The following is a 21,124-nucleotide window of genomic DNA, read 5'->3' on the forward strand; positions in this document are numbered from 1 at the left end:
CCGCTTCAGGCTCGTGGTGGACGTCTGGGGGATTCTGCTCCTCGCGGTTGTCGTTCGCCATCGGCCCCCCGCAGTGGAAGCTCGGCGCCGTGCAGTTGACCGCTGATGGGGTCGTCCTCCCAGTTCTCTTGGTATCGGTGAAGCAGTCGCCCGAGCGTGACACCTTACAGAAATCTGTACAGAATTCTTCTGTAAAATCTTCCGCAGGGGTCCAAACCTCAGAGGAGTGAGAGGCGGAGCTATTGGGGAGGAGGCCTGACCCTTTACATAGCGTCACTCATCAGATCTCTTGTAAATGCTACCAGAAAAAGCCCCCATGCAAATGTGCCGAGCGGCTCTCTTCCAGCTCGGAGCCTGTCCAGGATCCCACTGTCTCCATTTCCGATCGGCCACTCTTTCTGCCCAAGTGGCAGCAAAGACAGTTGGGTTCCGTTCACCATCCTCGCACCTTTCCGTTCGGAAGACATGCAGACGTGCAGCAGGGACAACGTTGGGCTCATGCAAAATGAGCCTCTTCATGACATGAGTTTGTTGCTCTCTCTCTCTACGTTGGTCTCTTTAAGTCTCCGCGCTGGGAGCTCACAGGCGCTCCTGCTGCCTGTAATGCATTTCCTTAGTGTCGGCTGCCGTTTGAAATGCCCTCATTTCTCCTGCAGCCATCTGGCTCCTGCTTCGCAGGGGAGACGCGGGCTGCGCCTGTGGTCTGGCAGAACACACAGAAAAAACGAGCTGTGCTCCGAGAGCGTCTTTAAATGCCAGGACACTGTAGTCTCTGCCTGAGCAGACAGCAGGACAGTATGAGGGGCTGCAGTGCTTTTCAGCAGTGTTTTGATGGATGCGTGTGTGCGTTTTTGGAGTGTTGCAATCGGGGAATACGCAAGAGACACAGCACATTGAATATAGCACCTCTCTCCCATCTCCTCCCACAGCAAAGTGGAACTGTCCAGTTGTGGCTGAGTGCTCATGTGTGCGTGGAGTCTTGTTCACAAGTATATGCAGCAGGCCCTGCACGATCCACCAGGCCAGTATGTTCTCTGTAACTTGTTAAACTTTTATTATCCACACTGTATATCCAGGGAAGGGGGCTCATCATTCAATCAGGTAGACGTGTTCCTCACTGCCGGTTGCAGAGGTCAGAGACAGACAGCCTCCTGAGCGTCTGACCTCAGCTATTTTTAAAACCCCGACCTGATCAATGCAGCTTGTCTTTCTGACAGCCATCACGCTGCTGCGCTGGCAAAACCTTTAAGATAAATGCCCAACGGGAAGCAATTACTATCTAGCAGAATATACAAAATGAATTAAGTCTGTAGATTTGAAACGATGAGGAATACGTTGCAGAGGGTGGAGGGAAAGGAAGGGGAGGTTTGTACCCTGCCATCTCAAAAGTGAGCATGTCCGAGCTTCATCCAAGTACTGAATATTTCAGTACGAACAACCTTCCAGAGATTTAAGCAACCAGGGCAGTTTTTTTTTTCCCCCTGTGTTAATTTGACAAATTCGGACTTGCAGGGGCAGGGTTATTGCAGAGAATCAGTTTGCCAGAGCCAGAGATAAAAAATGGAAACCCGAGCATGAACTTCGAAGGGGGACGTTTTCGGACAGCGGCTCTCACTCACTCGATAAATGAAGCGTTTCTTGTGTTACACAGCAGTGTAGAAAATGCTTACTGGATCAATACTGCTGTTCATGCTAATGCTGCTTCCTTATTTTGTTTCCTGAGTGCCCTGCTGTCGGTGCACTTTTGTCTGACCTTCTGGCTAAAGATTTATGTCTTTCCATCAGCCGGATCTTTGGGGGGTGGGGGGGTGATGCAGAAATGAAGTCCTGGAAACAGCGTGAGAAATGGAGGTTCCCGAAAGAGAAAGAGGCAGGGGGGTGCAGCCCGTCCCGTCGGAGGCAGATGTGCGGGGCGCCCCGGCCCGGCGCTGACCGCTCGCTGCAGGGCCCAGAGGTGGGGTCCCTAGCTCCTGCCCCTGTCCGGTGGTGTTTCGGAAACTCGCCTGGGACGTCCTGTCACCCAGGCAGGGTCCCTTTCGGTGCCCGAGAGGTTTGTTTTCCCAACCGTGATGACAGGTTGCTCCCTCTTAACCCTGCGGTTTCTCAGCTGGCTTCTCCCTGCCGCTGACTGCCTTCTGTGAGTTCATTAAAAATACCCCAGCACAGGTATTCTGTCTGGAAGAGAGAATAATGCGTTAAAATACACAAACATCTCAGAAGCTGCAGAACTTTTTAACAGTTATCCCATGCAGCGTATTTCCATATTCTTAAGAATTTAAGAAACAGCGTACCCCCCTTATCTGTAGCAGGTCCAGCTGCGTTTTGTTTTTCATGACTTAAGCTAGGATGGTATTGAAGTTTAATGTTGTCGTGCTCGAGTTTAGTTCTGTACTATGGTACGGGTAGAGATGAAGGCTGATGAAATGAGATCACAGTAACATTGACGCGTACAGCAGAACGTGACAGAGATTTGGACAGCCGTGGAAAAGCTATCTGGGTGTGTGGTATCCGTATAGTAACAGATAGGAAATCCAGCACAATTATTGTTATTTCTAGCTGGTGAATTGCGATGAGAACTCTGCTTGCCGCCCACACGCAGTGTCAGCTTCCTCTTTCTGTAGGGGGTTAGGTAAGGCAGCGCCTTGCATGTTTGCTGAACTGACTACAGCGCTCCTGTAAACAGGTGGAGCTGAAAATCGTGCTGGCAGGAAGCAAGGACACAATGAATTAAGCCCACGTACAGTGTTGTGTTGTCAGGGCTGTGGCGGAGCTGAGAGCTCTTGATAGAGCGCAGAAACCGCGTTCGTCTCGGCGTTTCGAAGGACAGCTGTCCCCTGAAGAAGGGTGCGCAGAGTCCGCCTTTATCTGTATCGCTGTGGTTTGCAGAGACACGGACACAGAAGGGACAAATATTCCTCCGAGATTCGCAGTTGTGCAGGCCCACCTGTGCGTACGCGTACGACATCTTCGTTCTCAAGCGAGAGACGAGGAAATACATACAGGATGCTTCAAGTAAACGTGAAAATTGACTGTACTGTCCAAAATGACTTTTAGCTGCTGTTTGTGAAAGAGCATACTCTAAAAGTTTACTTTTTTATATGAAATTAGCACTTCTATCTGAAGGTGTGCGGACCAGTGTGTGCCTACGTGACTTTGATTTCCCTGGCTTGGTGTTCATGTTTCACTAGTGCGTAGACAAATTAGTTGAGGAAAATGTTTCTTTAAAGGGGAACTTCAACACTGTTTTTATATTTGGGGGTTAGAAAGAATCAGCATTTCAAACGGCAGTTGAAGTAAAATGTACACCGTAACTTGTAAAACCTCCAATTTACATTGCAAATAAGCCTAAATTTCTAGGGATGCACAGCGCCATGTTTTGCGACATGTGACATGTTGTGGCCCTTTGACATTGTAAACAAGCAGGCTTGTGAACACATCTCTTTTAATACCACGGTAATACTGCTCTTTCGAGACAGTTTTGCCGACAAATACTAGTTGTTAACCCGGCATACAGATCACAATGGAATATTTCTGCAGTGAAATATCTGCTGCGCAGCCTGACACGTCACATTGCATTTACTGCATTAGTGACTAGTGACTAGTGACTAGTGACTAGTGACTAGTGACTAGTGACTAGTGACTAGTGACTAGTGACTAGTGAGCGGGAAGGGCCACATCGCATTGCTATTTGTGGGAACTCAAATGTGAGTTTGAGACAACATGTCTACCTACAGTAGTTTCACAAAGTTAATGATTTTGTGCTTAAATCAAAAATTGTAATTTTTTTCTAGAATGTCAATGAATTTTTTTTGTGACCAAGATTTTGCTTTTTGTTTAGATTTTCGTTACCGAGAGGTCAGAGGAATTGGGACTGCAGTCCCCCTTTTAAATGAGAAAAATGCATTCAGAAATAATGTTTGAACAGGGAAATAAAAAGACATTGATTTCAAACGGGGGAAAAAAAACTTTTTTTACCACTTTGTTGTGGTTTTGGGTTAGGATTCCTTACTACGTAATGGGTGTCTCAAAAAAGCGCAAATGCGAAACTAGATTGCACTCCTCTTCATGACAAAGAAAAAATGCTTTCATGAGGATGGAATAGAAACCAGAAAAGCAGGATTGGTTGGCAATCCAGTCCCACTTCATAACCCCATGGCAAACTGCTGTCACACGGCATTTATTTCAATGGCAAATGTGAAACCATGTTTTTGGAATTTCAATATCAAGTGCCATTCTCCAGGATTTTTTTTTTCAGTAGAAGTGTGTGCATATATAATAAATAGGAATGACTCATTTAGACAGTATTCCAAAGATTGGGCTATGGCTGATGTGAACAACTGCTTACTGTCGCGTCTCTGACAACAGGAGCACCAGGCGTTTAGGGGACTCGCTGTGGGTCACACCCAGTGAATGAGTGGCACAGCTGGGCCTGGAACCTGCAACCTGCAACCTCTTTGCATCATTAATATCTGAAACGTGTTGCCGTCTCGGGAGGCTTTGGGATTATTCCTTCTCGGGCTTGTATCAGTATTGGAAATAGCATGAGGTGAAAGGTCAAGTCCATATTAGAGTCACAGTTGCTCATTTCAGTTTTTGTACTGTTAAGTGGACTAGAGAGCACATGACTCCTCCCCAGATGGGACACTGGCCCTTTGCAGGGATGAACCTCCCAGCAATGCTGTTCCCTGGGTGGAGTGGAGCAACTGGGGTTCATTCACAGAAACAACAGCAATGTCTGCAGGAGGGACTCGGACCTACAGCCTGTCAGTTATGAGCCCAGTGGCTTATCTACTGTGCTACACCACCCTCTTCGCAAAAGAATTGATTGAAACTTATTTGTGCGTTTTGCATTTTAACTGGCTAAATATAGAGAAGTGAGGTTACGAAGCGAGGGAGAGACTCCTTTCCTGCCCTACCTCTCTGTGGGCCAGACGAGCCTGTGATCAAACGGGGGGGGTTTACGACGAAAGGGGAACACCCTGAAAAAGGCCGCGATGGCGCCGAGAGGGAATGATCGGGGGAATGCTCGCTTCAGATGGTCTCTTGTTCTGCTCGTCTCGCTCCTGGGATTCCTCCCCCACCTTAAGGATAATCATGCACCACAGCGGAGAAAACTAAGCCTGTTGCATAGCATGAGACCCGAGGCCGTCATCCCGCAGGCGGGATAGCTGTGCGCCTGACATCCCCTTAGTTTCCTTCCCTGTCATCCTCATTGTCCTGAGCAAGCAGTGGGGCGGCGTGGCCGGACGCCTCCCCAGAGCCCCGCCAGACAGCCGGCCCAGGTGGTGGGAGTTTCACAATGAGCGCAGAGGAGACTGAGTGGCACTTTCATCACTGTTCACTGGAACACTGCTGAACTCTCTCTCTCTCTGGGTGCTTCCGCTATCTCCTTTTAAGGTAGTTGTTGAGGGCCTTTTTCCCATTGTTTTTTTACCTAGAATGCTTTTTAATACAGGTAAATACCTGGAGCTGCACACTGTCTGTGCCATTGTTTCTAAATGTTTTGCCTAAACTGACGGCGCTAGGCTAAACAAAACTGTAGTGCAGATTAAGCGTATACTGTAATTAAAGACGCATGCCTGTATATCCACGCTGTATATCAAAGCTGAATTTTGAAAGGAGAAACTGTGCGTTTTCTCCAGCTCATGTTGCCGTCTTCATGAAGATCATTATCTCCGCTGTTCCCCCGGCGGAGCAAATGTTAAAGTTGTACAACGGCGCAGAAACGGCATGGCTTTAGTGTCATCTAAAGGCTCCAGCAGGGGCTTAGCTAATATCCCCTCGGTTAGGAGGAAAAACAAAATATAAAAATAGCATTTCCTTTTTTACCAGTATCATCCTGGCTTGCAAGCATGAGAAAAGGGGCAAGATGGCCTCTCTTATCAGAGAGCAGAGCCCACAATCTGGTCCCTTCGTCTGGCGTTGGGTCACGCTGGCCCAGTTAATCTGTGCACCACACTAATTTATGGCATTTTCAGAATCTAGCTTCTGCTTGTGCTTGTCTTGTGTGTTTTAGACTTTTTTTTTCTTATTCGCTTAGCTGGGGTGCCCATGTCCCATGTCAAGGGTTTGGTCTGCGAGGCGACACGGAGATGATAGAATCTAGAAGATAGAAGAGCATTGCTCGGTCTCTCCCTCTCTCGCGCACACGGAGCCCAGCTTCCTCATATCTGCCTGCCTTCGTCATCGGGCGGCTTCTGGCAGGGGTGTGAGGAATGAGGTTGCCTTCCTAAAATAACTCAGCTGTGGGGAATACCAGCTGATAGCACTGGAATTCAGCCTCCATCTCCGTGTCGGACTGTGGTCTGTTCCTACCCCTCTGTCTCCCTCTGTCTCTGACACAGACACACTCCCTTTGTCCTCCTCAGACTGAAGTAAGAACCGAACTCACTGCAGCTCAAAGTCAGCTTTCTGTGAAAGAACGTGAGTCACAGTACTGAAGTATTTTTAGATGGGGGCTGGGAGAGTTGTAATAAAAAGGTGTGTCTAATCAGTGCCCTAGGTGTGGTTGTCTCTCTCTGGGCTGGACTCTGTGCAGTATAAAGTGTGTTGTAATGGCCTACATTTGCCGTGCTGCTCTCCTGTCTGAACAGGTATCTCATGAGCTCAGCCTACGAAGTAGTCTTCTGCTCCTTGCCTCAGTGCTTTCTTGCGTTATTCCGGCGAGCAGATAAGAGATGTTTTTCTTTTCTGATTGTTTATCTTTCTCTAATCAAAGCGCATAGGAGAATTTTCTCGTTGTTTAATGCGACCTGCCTCACGTTCGGGCTGTTTTGAGTGTCTGAAGCGTTCGCAGTGGTGAAGCTGCTTGTTTTCTGGTGATCGTACGGTCCTGACGCAGTGATCGCAATCGCTCGCAAGATCCTGCTTCTCTGGAGAAAACGCTTTTAGACAGATTACTCACTGTTAAATAGCTGTGGAGCTGCCTGAAGATCTCGAATCAAAGTAACACTTGTATAAGGCACAAGGTTTTATGACAGCACTGGTAAGTTCTTAAATTCCAAACTTTTAAGAACCATGTTAATCTTTTCATTTTCTCTTTGATGACAACTTATCGGTTGCCGACCTTACTCATATGATATTTCGGCCATGCAAGGAAATTCCTTCTCCTGGTAATAAAACACAGATCCAGAAACAAGTCCACATACGAGAAACGCTTTCAGTACGGATTCTCCATGAGCACCAGTTATTTTACCCTAACTGGCTGATGTGGATTTCCGAATGTAACTTTTTTTTTTTCCAAAATTATTCTTAGCCATTTAAAGCCGTATATTGCTGTCTGCATTTTACGTTTCAAAAGGAAAATACCTTACAGGACCTATTTAAAAAAAATACATTGATATCTCATTTAAGCTATTAAAAGCAAGCTATTCAGAACGTTGATCTTAACAAAAGAAATTGTTCTAAGCCGTGAATTTAGAACTTGTTCCAGTCAACTTTATTTCTGTAATATTTTTGCTTATTGATCTGCTCATTTGTATTTGATGAATGAAACTTTTGCTTGCAGAAGGACAGACCGTCGCGGGTCCCAGTCGACTGGTGTGTGTGTGCGTTGCCTGCAAGGGCTCGGTCTGACCCTGGAAGAGCGTCTCCTCAGCTAGCGGAAACCAGCCCCTGGGCTGCGAGAGACCCAGGAGCCTGGGGATGGGTGGCCCCGAGCTGGGCCAGGCCCTGGGACGTCCTGGGCAGCCTCTCTCGTTCTCCAGCAGCCCCCCCCCCCCCGCGCCTCCGACGCACACCCCTCTTCCAGCTCTTCCAGGAGACCACAGGGAGACGCCACCGGAAAAGGCAAAGAAAACACCTCCCAGCTCCAGAAGGGCCCGGGGCATTTGTGGGCGCTTCTTTGGCAGTGTCTTAGCTGGTTGTTGTGAGGAGTCTGAACGAAGCAATCAGCAAGTATACTGCCGCAGAAACGCCTCACCATGCGTGCCACACAAGGCCGGGTCGCTGGGCTGGCCGGGACGGCCTTGGGCTCACTCTGCTAGCTGGTACGAACGCAGGGAGGCTCCCGGCTGAAGGCGGCTGTCTGGGGCACAGTACGTACACGTGTTCGTCACATGATGCTAATTCTGAAAACGTTGCTCGCCGATGATCATTTGTGCTATTGCTATTATGATAATTAAAGAAAATAAAAATACGTAATACTTGTCTCGGAATTTACTTTGCTTGGAACATACCAACAGAAGGAATAAAGTTACGAACAATGAGAAGCCATTCGGCCCATCCATCGTGGGTAAGTAGCTTGTTCCACACTCCCACCACCCTTTGGGTAAAGAGGTCCCTCCTGTTCTTGGTTTGAAATGCACTTTGACACGGTTTCACTGCTTCACTGTCTGTTTTAGAGAAAGTCCACCAGAATGACTGTCAGTGCCTTCGAGGATTTTGAATGTACAGGTCAGGTTCTTTCGCAGTCTTAACCTAAAAAGGTTATGTTCCTTAAGTCTGTCATTGTAGGACATCCTCTTAAACTCCAGAATGTATCTGGTTTCTCTTCTCTGGATTGATTCCAGAGCAACAATATTTGTTCTATAATGTGGTGAACAAATTGTACTTCTTATTCCGAATGATGCCTTCCTAGTGCTATACAATTTTAACATAACATCCCTTTATTTAACTTCTACACTGCATGTCCTAGCGCTTTGTTTGCCTTTTTTACTGCAGAAGTGATCACCGTGCTCTCTTTAAGCCTGCTGTGTGGTGAAGTCGTGTTTTGAAAGTTGCAGCAGCTTCTGTGTGGAAGACCCAGTCTCTTCCCTGCAGAGCGCCCAGGCTTGTCTGGGCTTGTCAGATGCTTTTTCACACCGCACAGCTTATCACCCTGCTGCTGCAGTGCATCAGTACAGAACTGCAGCAGAATCCTCTGGTCCTTCTCTCCAGAAAACCCTATTATGTTCCTCAGACACGTCTCTTGGCAGGGGCCCCTACATTAACCAAGCACGCCGCTCTCCACCTGCGTGAAAACCCAGTCCATTTGATCGAGCTGCGTTATGAAGCGCGGGCATTTTCTGGAATAAAACAATTCTTTCAAAAGAAGGCAAACAATGAGAAGCATAACGGTTAATGGGAAAATGTGCTTACCATTCCTCGAATCTTAAACTCCATGTGTTGTTTTAGAAGTTGTTTTTATTTAATGAATAAATTGAAATGGGGACTGCAAATGTGTCTGGAGCCTTAGCATTGGTAAAGCCTGATTCAAACCACGTCCCAGCAACCAAAAAGCTTAAAATCAGTCTAAATAAATCACAATGAGACAGGTAATGTATCGAATCGCATTTCACTCTACAGCCACGAAGCAGGAATGCGCTGTGAAGCCGAGATAACTCAGAATAGATACACTGAAGCATTGGTTCAGCTGCGTACAAAAAGATGTTGCTGCTGTGGAATCGGTCAGCAGACCGACCAAATGCTTTCCTGGGTTTAATGAACGGGCTGACTCCCGACAGGGCAAATGAACCGACTGTTTTAGTCTTGAATAGACGAGATTTGATCCTCAAAGGCACCGACAAAGCCTGCCCAGTGCAGCTCTTCTGAATCGCCCGTGAAACGTGGACCGGGGGACAGAAGTTGAAACTGAAGTGGAAAGTGAATTTAAAACCAACAACAGGAGGCACTTTACGCACAGAGTTGTGGGAGTCTGGAACAAGCCCTCCAGCCATATTGTTGCTGTTGACCCTGTAGCAGTTAGCTACCAATCGACTGAGCTAGATGGACTCAATGGCCTTCTCTCATCCGTACCCTGTGCCGTGGACATTCTCGTACGGGCCGGTGAGGCTGAGATCACCGCAGTCTCAGCCCCAGTGCGTGACGCCCTCCGCCGCCGCACAGATCGATCTCCGCATGATCCCCCCAGGCAAGGTCCAGATGACTATCATTCTGTTTCAAGGGTGAAACACGCTTGAGAGGGGCGTCTTGCTGGGTTTTTCACATCGGCTCTTCTTGGTAACTTCTTCTGATAACACTTGTGCAGACGTACCTGGCGAAACTGTGGAAGTGCTTGTGGTTTAAAAAGACCCAGGGGTACCCAACCAGGTCTGGAGCCCTGCCTGGGAAGACGGCATCAGAGGGGACCACTGTGGGATACACTGTGCTGTATATAAAATATATCCGCAATTGTGTGTCCCTCTGGCTCCTTTTCTGGCACCAGGTAGTGGCTCATCAATCTTTGTCACCTTTATTCAGCAGGCTGTAGTACAGTAGGTGGGGAGCTGCGCCAGCGTGCGTAGGCTGCAGAGGAACAAGTAATAGGTTTATTCCATGCTGGAAAAAAAGAAGAAAGTAAACACAACGTTTTGGCCGTGGAGCCTTCTTCAGGTGTGAGGAAGACAAGGCAGGAAGCAAAGGCAATGTGGCGGGAGAAAGAAAGAAGAGATCTAGAAAAAGATTTGGAGGAAGGCATAGTGGGTCACAGCAGATTCGAGCAAACTGCAATCTGCTATTTGTGAAGACGCAGTTTCTTGAGTGTCTGTGCTATATCTGCTTCACCAGCAGTGAGAGCATACATATACACATAATCTGAGGGTTTTACAAAACCTTTTTTTAGAGAGTTCTCTGAAAGCCTTTCTATTGGTTATTTGTCGTCATACTGTCTTCACTGTGTCTGGAGAGGGCAAGCTTCCTGGGCGAGCTTGAGAATGTAGTGGAAGCCATCACGAGTCTTCAATGGTGTGTCTAGCAAGTATTAAAAGAGGAGAGAGACTGGAAGTTTAGAAATGGGCCGTCCAGACTGGAGAATAAAAACAGGATTCTCACTTGGACTGTCGGGCAGAGAAAACACATTTTCGTACAACATACAACACGGGTTGATGACATGAATTTGAACATAATCCTTAGACAAAATGAATTTAAAATAATATAATGCTTGTAATTAGGAGCGCAGTATAAGTTATTTCAGAATATAATCATGCATATGTGTATATTATTAAATACTGTGTGGAGAATCAGTCTAGTGGTATAGGTGTATTCCAATGCGTGATTCTAACCAGTTAGAGACGCCGATTAAATTGGCCACCGTGTATCTGGGAGGTGGGAAACTTAAGGAAAAAAAAACAAGTCAAGAATCGAACCCAGGACCCAACAGCTGCGAGGCAGGACCGCTACTTGCCAACCGCTGGTCTGTGCGCCAAGTTCGCTTCTTAGAGTCTCGGGTGGTACTTTGTGAAAGAGGCTCTCCTGTCGATACATTTAAAAAACCGGCTGAGCAGAAGCCATTTCCTCCACGAACCCCTCCTGTCTGGGGAGCACTCTGGCCCGCATGAGGGCGGGCTGCGGCGAGGCGGTCATTCCTACTGTCTCTCTTTGTTGTTTATAGACGAGAGAGAAGACGCGAGCCGAACGGCCGATTGACTCCACGGCGAGGTGTATAAAAACGCTCTCGTCAGGACGTGCACATGGGAAATACACATACTCCATCTTTGTGGAGTAAACATAATATATATCTTCCTCTGAGTAAGGTTAAATCAAAACTCCGTATATACATGAGATTCGTAGCAATATTAAACATTATGATTCACGCAGTTTCCAGGTAAATGGCGAGTTTCTTTTAGGAAATAGCTCCCCCTGCTGGGGACAGTTTAGTAGTACAGAACTCATAATTAGTCTGAGACTTAAATGTATGTTATAATAATAATAATTGCTTACACTTATATAGCGCTTTTCTGGACACTCCACTCAAAGCGCTTTACAGGTAATGGGGACTCCCCTCCACCACCACCAATGTGCACCATCCACATGTTAGATGTGAAAACAACTAATTTGCTCTTCAAATTCGTGCTCTTCGGTATTCATGCTACGATACATTATTATTATGTTCGAGCAGGGAGCTGCCTCAGCATGCGTAGGCGGTAGAGGAACAGGTAAAGGCTTATTCCTGCTCACAAGAGAAAGGAGACACAAAGTTTCGTTTCTTCTGATATAATTCTGAAGAATTCGAAACGTTGTGTATTTGAATACAAGAAAAAAAAATATTGAAAAATGAAAAGAGCCACGTTTTTACCTCACCTAATTTAAAAGGGCGTTTATCGATCTACAAGTTGTGGACTATGTGGCTAACGTTAAAAAGCATCTACTGCTGAGACGACTTATTCAACCAGCAGCTGTATCACTGCTATATCAGGAAGCCACAACACCAGCAGCCATATCACCCTGCAACTCACAGCTGGCAGTCTACTGAGGCTAAGCAGGTGTGAGCCTGGTCAGTACCTGGATGGGAGGCCTCCTGGGAAAAACTAAGGTTGCTGCTGGAAGAGGTGATGGGGACACTATACTGTAAACAGGCGCCGTCCTTCGGATGAGACGTAAAACCGAGGTCCTGACTCTCTGTGGTCATTAAAAATCCCTCGAAAAGAGTAGGGGTGTATCCCATCGGCCCTTACCAATCATGGCCTCCTAATAATCCCCCTCAGTGGGGCTTCATTACTCTCCTCCCCCCGCTGAGAGTCCCCATTACCCGTAAATAAATAAATTAATTTGCACCTTGCCGGTTGCCGGTTCGTATTCTGAGGAATCCTACTACAAAAAACTATTGTTAGGAGAGTTTAACAAGTTTAAAGTAGAGGAAAAAACAAGAAACCTGGTCCTCACACCGTGTCTCTGGACGAGGAATTCTCTACCAGGGAGAAAACCACGTAGGAGAAGCAGGACGCAGAGGAAAGCTAATTATTATAATTAGTCGAGTGATGCTGCTGGTCTGTTCAACACTATCGCGTAGGAATCGTCGCCCTCAAAAGTTCACAAAACAGTCGCGGTTCTTAATCTTCGAAAGTTGTCGAGCACATAACCACATGAACCAGATGCGGAGCGATTTCAGTTCGGTTGTTTTTTTTTTGCGCTAAATTAAATTAAATGAGGCCGAGAAGATTGAGGCTGGCTGTTTAAAACGAATAGGAAATTAGATTAAAACCTGTTAGTAGGTTTTTAAGCAAGTGTCTCGTTGTTGTTTTTAAACTCGTCTCTCTTTACGTTCCTTTTACCATCTTACAAAAAAAAACCCTTTCACTTCCATTCACTTTTCACTTTTCACTTTCCACTACTCATTCACGGGAGCCAGTGACGCTTGTTGGACTTGTTATCGGCCGTAGTCATACTGAAACACAGAGAGAGAGGAGGCACAGAAGTCTCTGCCAGCGGTGTTTCAGATCTGGAATGTTAACGTACTAAAGACAAGACTAAGGAGAGACATATAGCAGCTTTTGGAGTTTTATTATCATGTCCCTATTTTAAAAACTATGTTAAAGAAGTGAGAGGGGATGACATTGGCGTTTTTCGGACAGCGCGTTTAACCACGAAACCCGCTTGGTCACTGTCGGCTGTGGTCAGTCCCCCGCTGCGGCCGCTAGGAGGCGGTGCGGTGCAAGACGACTGTCTTTTCTGCTTTATCGTCCGGACGCTCAGAGCCTCGGAGAGCACAGGCGTTACATTTGCACGACAGCCTTCTGGACCCGGAGATCGGCGTTACCACCGACGCGGGGGGAGACGGAAACAGGCGGCCGTGTGCAACCCAGTTTTCTGGTGGCGATGAAGAAATCGCACGACTGCGGGGGCCGAATTTTTTTTGGGGGGAATCTGGTTTCCGGGTTAAACTGTGAAGGCAAAGGGAGACGCAAGCAGGCAGAAAGCCGCAAAACCTCCGTGGGTGAGATGTTACCGTCTCTATCTGCCCTCTGCGGTCACATATCTGAGTAACAAAACTTTCCAAAAAAATAAAATAAAGCGTAGCGTTGTAGCTTCTTGGACTTCCTGGCCAGCGTTTAGCTACTTTTTTGAGGATTTATTTCATGACTACCCGACTACACGCCCTTACAACCTTCGTTTCGCAGATGTAGCCTTGTTGGCGCTGTGTTTTCTACGGGAAGACATCTGCCGGCGTCTTGAAGAGAGAGGGGGGGGACAAAAATCGATATTGCAAGTATTAAGAAACTTGAAATCAAGTGACCTTTTCGCCTCGCACGCATGTTGTCAGCCTCGCACTCAAGGGCTGGCACTCGCCCGAGCAGCCTGCGCTAAGCGAAAAGTTTGGGAGAGCCGAGTCCGAAACAGAATGGCCGATAACCGGACAGAGGTGTACATTTACGAGCAGGTGGTTATCCTGACATCTTGCCTGCTGTCCTTCCTGGGCTCCTGCCTGATTATAGTCACCTACGTGGCCTGGAAGGACCTGAGGACCAAGCCCAGAAAGCTGCTGGTGTTCCTCTCCGCTGCTGACCTGCTGTCCGCTGTGTCCTATTTTTACGGTGTCCTGCGGGTCTTCGAGACGGACTCCTGGGACTGTGTCCTGCAAGGCGCCGTGTCCACCTTCGCCAACACCAGCTCTTTCTTCTGGACTGTGGCGATAGCCGTGTACCTCTATATTTTCATCGTCAAATCCAACCAGAGGCTGGCCGACAGCTTGGTGCTGTTCTTCCACATCATCAGGTACGGCGGAGGGCAGCAAGCCGGTGTCGTGTCCCTGTCGTGTCCTGTCTTTGTTCCTGTCGCCTGACAGCGATGGCTCTCGGCCGTAACCCGTTTTGTAAACACCAAACTGTCGTATTTTCTGCGATTGGTAGCTGCTGGGTGGAATGTAACTGCATCCAGAAGTTTATTCGAAACTTCCTCATCCGGCTCGAATGTTTTCCCGAAAACGCGGTTGTTCTAACTTGGTTTGTCAAGTTTTTATTAACGAGACGGATCCGCTGCCAACGACTTCAATTAATTTATAATTCATCTTGTAACCGTGTGGTTCACGTGATGGATATATATTTTTTTAATGGGATGTGTGTGTTCAGATGGTGGAGAAATATTAGGAAAAAACCGAAAGATTTGCTAATAATTTGCTAGTACTGTAGCAAACTTTCTCGACTTCAGAATGTCACCACGTTGAACGTAAATAATTCACGGCAGCAGATTTTTAGTTCAATCTTAATTTACGGTGGTGTGGGTTAGCGCTGCCAGCTTGTAGGTCTTGGGACTCGGGTTCGAGTCCAGGCTGGGGCACATTCGGTGTGGAGTTCGCATGTTGTCGAATGCTGTCCTCCTGTGTCCTCGAGCCAGACTCTGGCTCTGCACAGCCCTCTTGAGAGTTAAATGGCCGGGTCATTAGTGGGATTTTAAAGTGCCGCCAGTTTGACTGTTGAACTGTTTCTTTGCACTCAGATGCTTTTCAGTGTCGTAAAAAAGTGCAGTCTCATGCATAGGGAAGAAACTTGTCTAACTGCTTTTTTTTAACCCTTCAGGCAAAGGATTTGGCATGAGCAGCACAGCTTTGTGATTTTTAAATACGTTAACTTTGTTTTTGTCTTACTAATCATAACATCACGAATGACCCCTCAGACGAGGTCTCTTTTGAGGTACAGTGTGACACTTAACTGATCTCGGGCTCTCCTGGCTCCGGCAAACAAGCGCTCTTGCTTCTTTTCTGACTGTGTATACGGAGTGGATTCAGCTACAGCATTTACCTAGTTGTGTTGTTCCTTATCTCACCTGCGATCAGGAGGAGGGCTTGGCCCTGTAGCCCCTATGCAGCTGTGTCAGGCTGCTGCTCGGGAGTGGACAGTCGTCCTGCGTTTTGACTGGGGGATGGAGGAGCAGGGCAGATGAGAGATAAGGAGCAGTTTTGGGGAAAATAATAATAATGTAATAATAATAATGTTTCTTTATTAGCCCTATACAATTTCTTGCATTAGGAATTCGTCTTTTCACATACCCCAGCTTTTCTCCATGGAGACACAGACACACAGACAGGGAGAGAAGCTTGGGGTCAGAGTGCAGGGTCAGCCATTGTACGGCGCCCCTGGAGCAGTTAGGGTTAAGGGCCTTGCTCAGGGGCCCAACGGAGTAGGATTCCTCTGCCGGCCGCGGGATTTGAACTGGCAACCTTCCAGCCACAGGCACAGATCCTGAGCCACAGAGCCACCGCTCCGCCCCCAACAATGAGCAGTACTCGGCCCTCATGTAGTCTGGGGTTCAAGGAACAGTGACCATGTGACCTCTGCCAGCGTCTCCAGCCTGGAGGAGCTGGAGGCTGAGAGGTGCCCAGTGTGATAAATGCTCCGCTCCGACTTCAGCTCTCGTCCTGCCCTGCGACTCCGTTTGATTTTCTTTCCCGTTGACTTGGACAGCTTTTCAATTTTGAATCCAGTTTTTAAAACCGGAAAAAAAGAGTAGGAACCGCTAATCCGATTTGTTCTGGCTTCTAAATCTGGCTCAGTCGCTTTTGATCGAAACCCGACGCGTTCGTGTTCTCTGCAGAAACCTCCGCTCCTGCTGTCCTGCTGGGGCTCATGACGTATCGTGCCAGCTCCTTGTTTTGCACAGGACAGACCCACTGCGTCTCTTAAACAGCTGCATGGCAGCCTGGTAGCTGCCGTCTGTTCTGTCTCTGATTAAGTAACGAAACGCTGTTGGGGGATTGTGTGACTCTCGTAACTGCCCCCCTCGTCTGCCTCTCTCTGATGTGCCCATGTGATGCTCTTTGGCAGGAGAGTGGGGTCAGTTGGCAGACTGGCTGCTACAGTACCTGCAGGGATTTTCCATCTCATGCAAGCTGTGAGCAGGGCTTTCAGAAACGTCTGATTTACCCTCTGTCAGCCCAATTTCCCGTAAAACTCTCGCATGTGGCCGAGAGCCGTGCGTTTCACGACGCTGTGCGAGTCAGGATGCTCCAGGTGAAGTCTGACGTCGAGAGGGAGAACATCGAGGGATTGACCATTTATAAAAAATAACTCATTCGTAGGGATACTTGTAATCTCTTCACATTTTCCAAAGAGGTAACTATTGCTGATTTCTTCTTTGATTTTTGTAACTATCTCGCAGTTTCAATTTTTAAAAACTGATCTGTTGGAAAAAGATCAGCTGTGTAAATACGTCAAGGGGTAATCGGACATGAGCAGCTACTTGAGAACAAAGAAAACCCTCTTCTCACAACCAGAAGCCAGGCGTGCGAGCACCAGCGCGGCCACAGGGAGAGTCACCCTGGTTCGTTGCTGTGGGTTATTCTTTAAAACCACAGAACCGGGAATGTGACACGGGCAAGTACCAGACCCCCTCCTGAGCACAGCGACATGCGTGCGTCTGTGGGAGCCAGCACAGTCTCAGAAAACGAGTTTTGGGGAGGGTGACGTCCAATTCAAGCCACATTTTCACTGAAACCCTTTTCATTTGTAATGAAATGCGGAAGACCAAGTCCATCTTTTTCAGGGGGTATTTTTTGGCAGGGGCAGGAGATGTCAGAAGCTTTCAGTTCCTCAGTAACTCTAGAAGTCACCACAGCTCTAGAAGGGCCCGTGTCCAGCGGTCCGGAATGAGATTGGCTGAGATGCAGCGGTTGTGTCCTGGTGCTCCGAGTCGCAGCGCCCCCTGGGACTGGCTGAGAACGATCCGCTGAAGGCAGAGCTGGTTTTCACCTGTCCTCCTCGTCCTCCTCTCCCAGCTGGGGCGTGCCCCTGGGCATCACCGTGGCGGCCGTGGTGCTGCAGAAGATTGGCTACGACGCCTCCGAGGTGTCGGTGGGCTGGTGCTGGGTGCGGATCCAGGCGCCCGACCACGTGCTGTGGATGCTGCTGACGGGGAAGATCTGGGAGCTGCTGGCCTACCTGGCGCTGCCCGTCCTCTACGTCCTCATCAAGAAGCACATCAGCAAAGCGGTGAGCTGCCACTCCCCTTCCCAGCCCGGCGGGCGGCACTGCGCCCCCTGCTGGCAGGCGGGGATGTGCGCGCCCCTCTGGTGTGCTCGGTCACGGCCACTGTAAAGGTGTTCCCACATCCCGGCGTGCTTTCTCTGCCTGCTCAGGGATAAGTGATGCTCGATAAGCTCATAAACCTGGCTTCTGTTTAATGCCTTTGCAACAGGAGAGAATAAGAGAGCCGCACCCTTACCTGGGGATGTGTAACTGGGGGCCTTGATGTGTAAGACTTGGGGAGGAGGATGGGAACTGGAGGAGAAACACCTCTGGATTCAGGGTTTAGATTGCAATCGGCAGTGAGCTCATAACTCTTTCCACACCAAGTCTGCAGAATGCTCAGTTGCCGTTTGTAGTATTGCTTAATGCAAAGGGTAGACAATTTGCTAACTTTGAAGATTTGTAATGGAACTTGAATATTTTTCTAATGTTGTATTCCATCATACAGTTGAACTGTCTTATTGTAAAGGGAGTTCCTGGAGGTGTGTGCAGTTAGCTGCCGCACGTGCGCGGCCCCTCTGGATACAGCTTCCTTCCCATGATAACATTGCTTTTCCTCATGCGACCTGCCTCCCAGCATGCCGCGCTGTCGGAGTACCGCCCCATCCTGGCCAACAGCCCGCTGTCCCGCTCGCGCTCCTCCCTGGCGGACAGGAAGCTCACCCTCATCCCCATCATCTTCATCGCCCTGCGCGTTTGGAGCACCGTGCGGTTCTTCCTCCTGCTGTCCGGCTCCCCGGCGGTGCACAACGCAGTCCTGGTGACCCTGCACGTGAGTACTTCCCCCCGGGGGGCGCGGCCCACCAAAACAAGGAGACTGGGAAACGTTTGCTTCGGCTCAAGACTGTAGGACTTTTTGTTTTGGTGCGTCGTCTGAATTCGCAGTAGGCTGGGGTGAAGCGGTGGGGCTTGAACCAGGAAACCCCTGGCGACAAAGCCCCTTCCATCGTAGGCCAGGCTTGACTGTCATGCAGAGCCTGACGCAGAAGCTCAGGCAGGCGGCTGACGTTCGTTCTGTAGGCTTGCAGAATGAAGCAGGGGCGGGGGGGGGGGCGGGGGGAAGGTTGTTTCACCGTGTTTTCAGGTGGAAAGCGTGCGTTTTGGAGGAAGCGCGTGGCGGGATTCCGACTCTGTGCCGCCCTGCCCATTCCCGGTCCTGTGCTTCCTCCCGCAGGGGATTGGGAACACGTTCCAGGGAGCCGCCAACTGCATCACCTTCGTGCTCTTCACGCAGCTGCTGCGGGCGCGGCTGGCGGCCAGCCTGTGCCGCTGCGGCCGCTGCAGGTACGGCTCGGGCCGGGGGGACCCGCACGGGGGCGAGATGAGCCCCCCCGAGTGGGCGGAGCAGTACTGAGCGCCGGCGCACCCCAGGGACGCTCCGGCTGCACACGGGGCGCACGGGCACCGGGCCTGAACGCACCGCTCCCTCTCGTCCCGGGCCAGCCTCTGCACTAGTGCCTTGGGCCCTCCTGCTGACACTGCAGTGCACGGCCGCGCGGCTCCGTCACCCAGCCAGGTGCACAAAAGCACAGGGAGAGGACAGTCATTTCCGTTGTTTTTTTTTCCTTAATATTTCTGCACAAATTGCAACTTGCATGTGTTTTGTTTTGTTTTTTTTTGGGCACCAACATCCCCCGGTATCAGCAATTAATTCGCCACTGTCCGACGCCGCGGCGTGGCAACGGCACTCTGCTTAGTTCGCTCTCCTGGGGCTGCTGGGACTCGCGCTGGTGGGGCGCGCGTCGATACGGTCCGCTCCCGAGATCCTCCAGCTAAGCGCTTTTTCCATCCGCTGTTTGTAAACCGCACTGAGAGCAATAAGGAATATAAATCGAACAATAGTATGAGAGTGACTGAAAAAAAAACACTTCTTTTAAAAGTGATGGGTTATTTTACAGAAAATGCAGAACTGTATCCCTTTAAAATAATGGACAAGTTGCATCAGTCCGCTCATCAGAGTGCTTAACTATACGCACTACAGTCTGGCGGCCCTGAGGTGATGTATCTGTAGAGAAAAGTTTACATATTTTTTGCAGTTACTGTCATTGGCGCCCTTTCATTTTTTTAACTGTTAAAAACGCCAAAAATGTCGCGTCTGGACGTCTTCCTTTCCAGAAACGGGATCCCCTGGCGAATCAAGGGGTTCATACCCTTCAGTGCTGCTCACCCCACAGGTGTCTCTGTCTTGACTGGGTGGATAACTGATCGTTTTATATGTTTGTACATTTTAATGACTCTAATATATATATATAGTTAGCTAGTTTGGTTACGATAGGGTGAAGAGTTTGGAAATGTTGCCTTGCAGCGCAGTAGGCCTTGATTCATCCAGTGGGCTGGGCCTGCGCATAGCCCTGTTTTTGCAGCTGCTTAGTCAACACGTTTGACCAATGATGTAATGTGAGCAGGTGCAGTCCGAGAACTGCTCACAGCACATAAACAGGTGCCTTTACTTCTAAAAATTGAAAGAGCAATCACACTGCTGGGGGCTTGCTTCCCCACAGCGTGACGCACAGCGTCTTGTGTTACTGCTTGTACAGTTGGGTGATTTATAATATTGGTGTCTCAGTAATTGCTAGACTTGGTTTTTAATTTTATGTCTGTGCAGGCCTGATGATCAGTGAATTGGACAGACAGCCATTTCAATGTTCTGCGTCCGAAAGTAAATTGTGTGCACTTTGGTTTTGTTTTTTACATAGCTAATGGATCCCTTTGTTTAGCTGTTATTTTAAAAAAATCTCTGTATTATTTCTAGTTTTTAATAATTGTGTGCTGTGGTTTTTTCAGCGTTTTGTAAACACTGAACGTTCCTATTGATTTTTTTTTAAATGTTCGTTCCTGTCCGAAATAGGTCAACCCCGAAACCACAAGTTGTTTTCCGCCTGCTCCCAGACAGTCACGCACTGCGCAGCCGCAGCAACAGCTGCGCAGCTGCAGAGGTGAGCGCGCAGAATGTTTTCCCAGAATTCCAAAGGCGCGAAGCAGCTCACACCGACAGCTGTGAAACTGACGTGTTTTTAATTTCCAGTTTTGATATCGGACCAGGCAGCACAGAGAGGAAGGAGGGGAAACCAAAGAAAACCACAGTGGTCTCGCGCAGGAAAAATACTGCCTGTCTGCAGAAAAGGTTAAACATGTTGAACTGAGCTCCATATTAAATGGTGGGATTTGTATGAACACTGCAATCTTCTATTTTTTTATCAGACACAGAATTATAAACTTTGGTGTATGACAAATGATGCCATTATGTTGTAAGCGATTTATAATTTATTATTACTGCACTGCTATTGAATTGCTAAATGTTTTCTATTTTTTGACAGCCTTCCAAGATTTCCTTAAAAATCCGAGTTTAAATGCCCTAATCTTTGCTGAAATGTAAGTAAAAGAACATTTGAAATCTGAAGATAGTCTTTTATTTGCAGAGTGTGCGTGAAATGTTTTATTTGGGTCTCTTTGTATAGGAGGCATATTGT

At 48.3% G+C, this 21,124-nt stretch overlaps 1 protein-coding gene and 1 long non-coding RNA gene across 2 annotated transcripts; both read left to right on the forward strand.

Annotated features, from left to right (window-relative positions):
- Positions 1–329: 329 nt before the first annotated feature.
- LOC148642204 (uncharacterized) lies at positions 330–8,142 on the forward strand. Its single transcript, XR_015929574.1, has 2 exons — positions 330–6,985; positions 7,508–8,142. It is a non-coding gene; the product is annotated as an uncharacterized LOC148642204 (long non-coding RNA).
- A 4,953-nt stretch (positions 8,143–13,095) lies between these two features.
- On the forward strand, positions 13,096–21,054 carry gpr157 (G protein-coupled receptor 157). Its single transcript, XM_088617520.1, has 4 exons — positions 13,096–14,409; positions 17,405–17,618; positions 18,232–18,426; positions 18,829–21,054. Exons 1-4 carry the CDS (start codon positions 14,036–14,038, stop codon positions 19,006–19,008), a joined length of 963 nt encoding a protein of 320 aa, XP_088473646.1. The 5' UTR covers positions 13,096–14,035; the 3' UTR covers positions 19,009–21,054.
- Positions 21,055–21,124: the final 70 nt, after the last annotated feature.

This window comes from Lepisosteus platostomus, chromosome 23 (genome assembly GCF_059453375.1).
Source record: "Lepisosteus platostomus isolate fLepPlt1 chromosome 23, fLepPlt1.hap1, whole genome shotgun sequence".
NCBI lineage: Eukaryota > Metazoa > Chordata > Actinopteri > Semionotiformes > Lepisosteidae > Lepisosteus > Lepisosteus platostomus.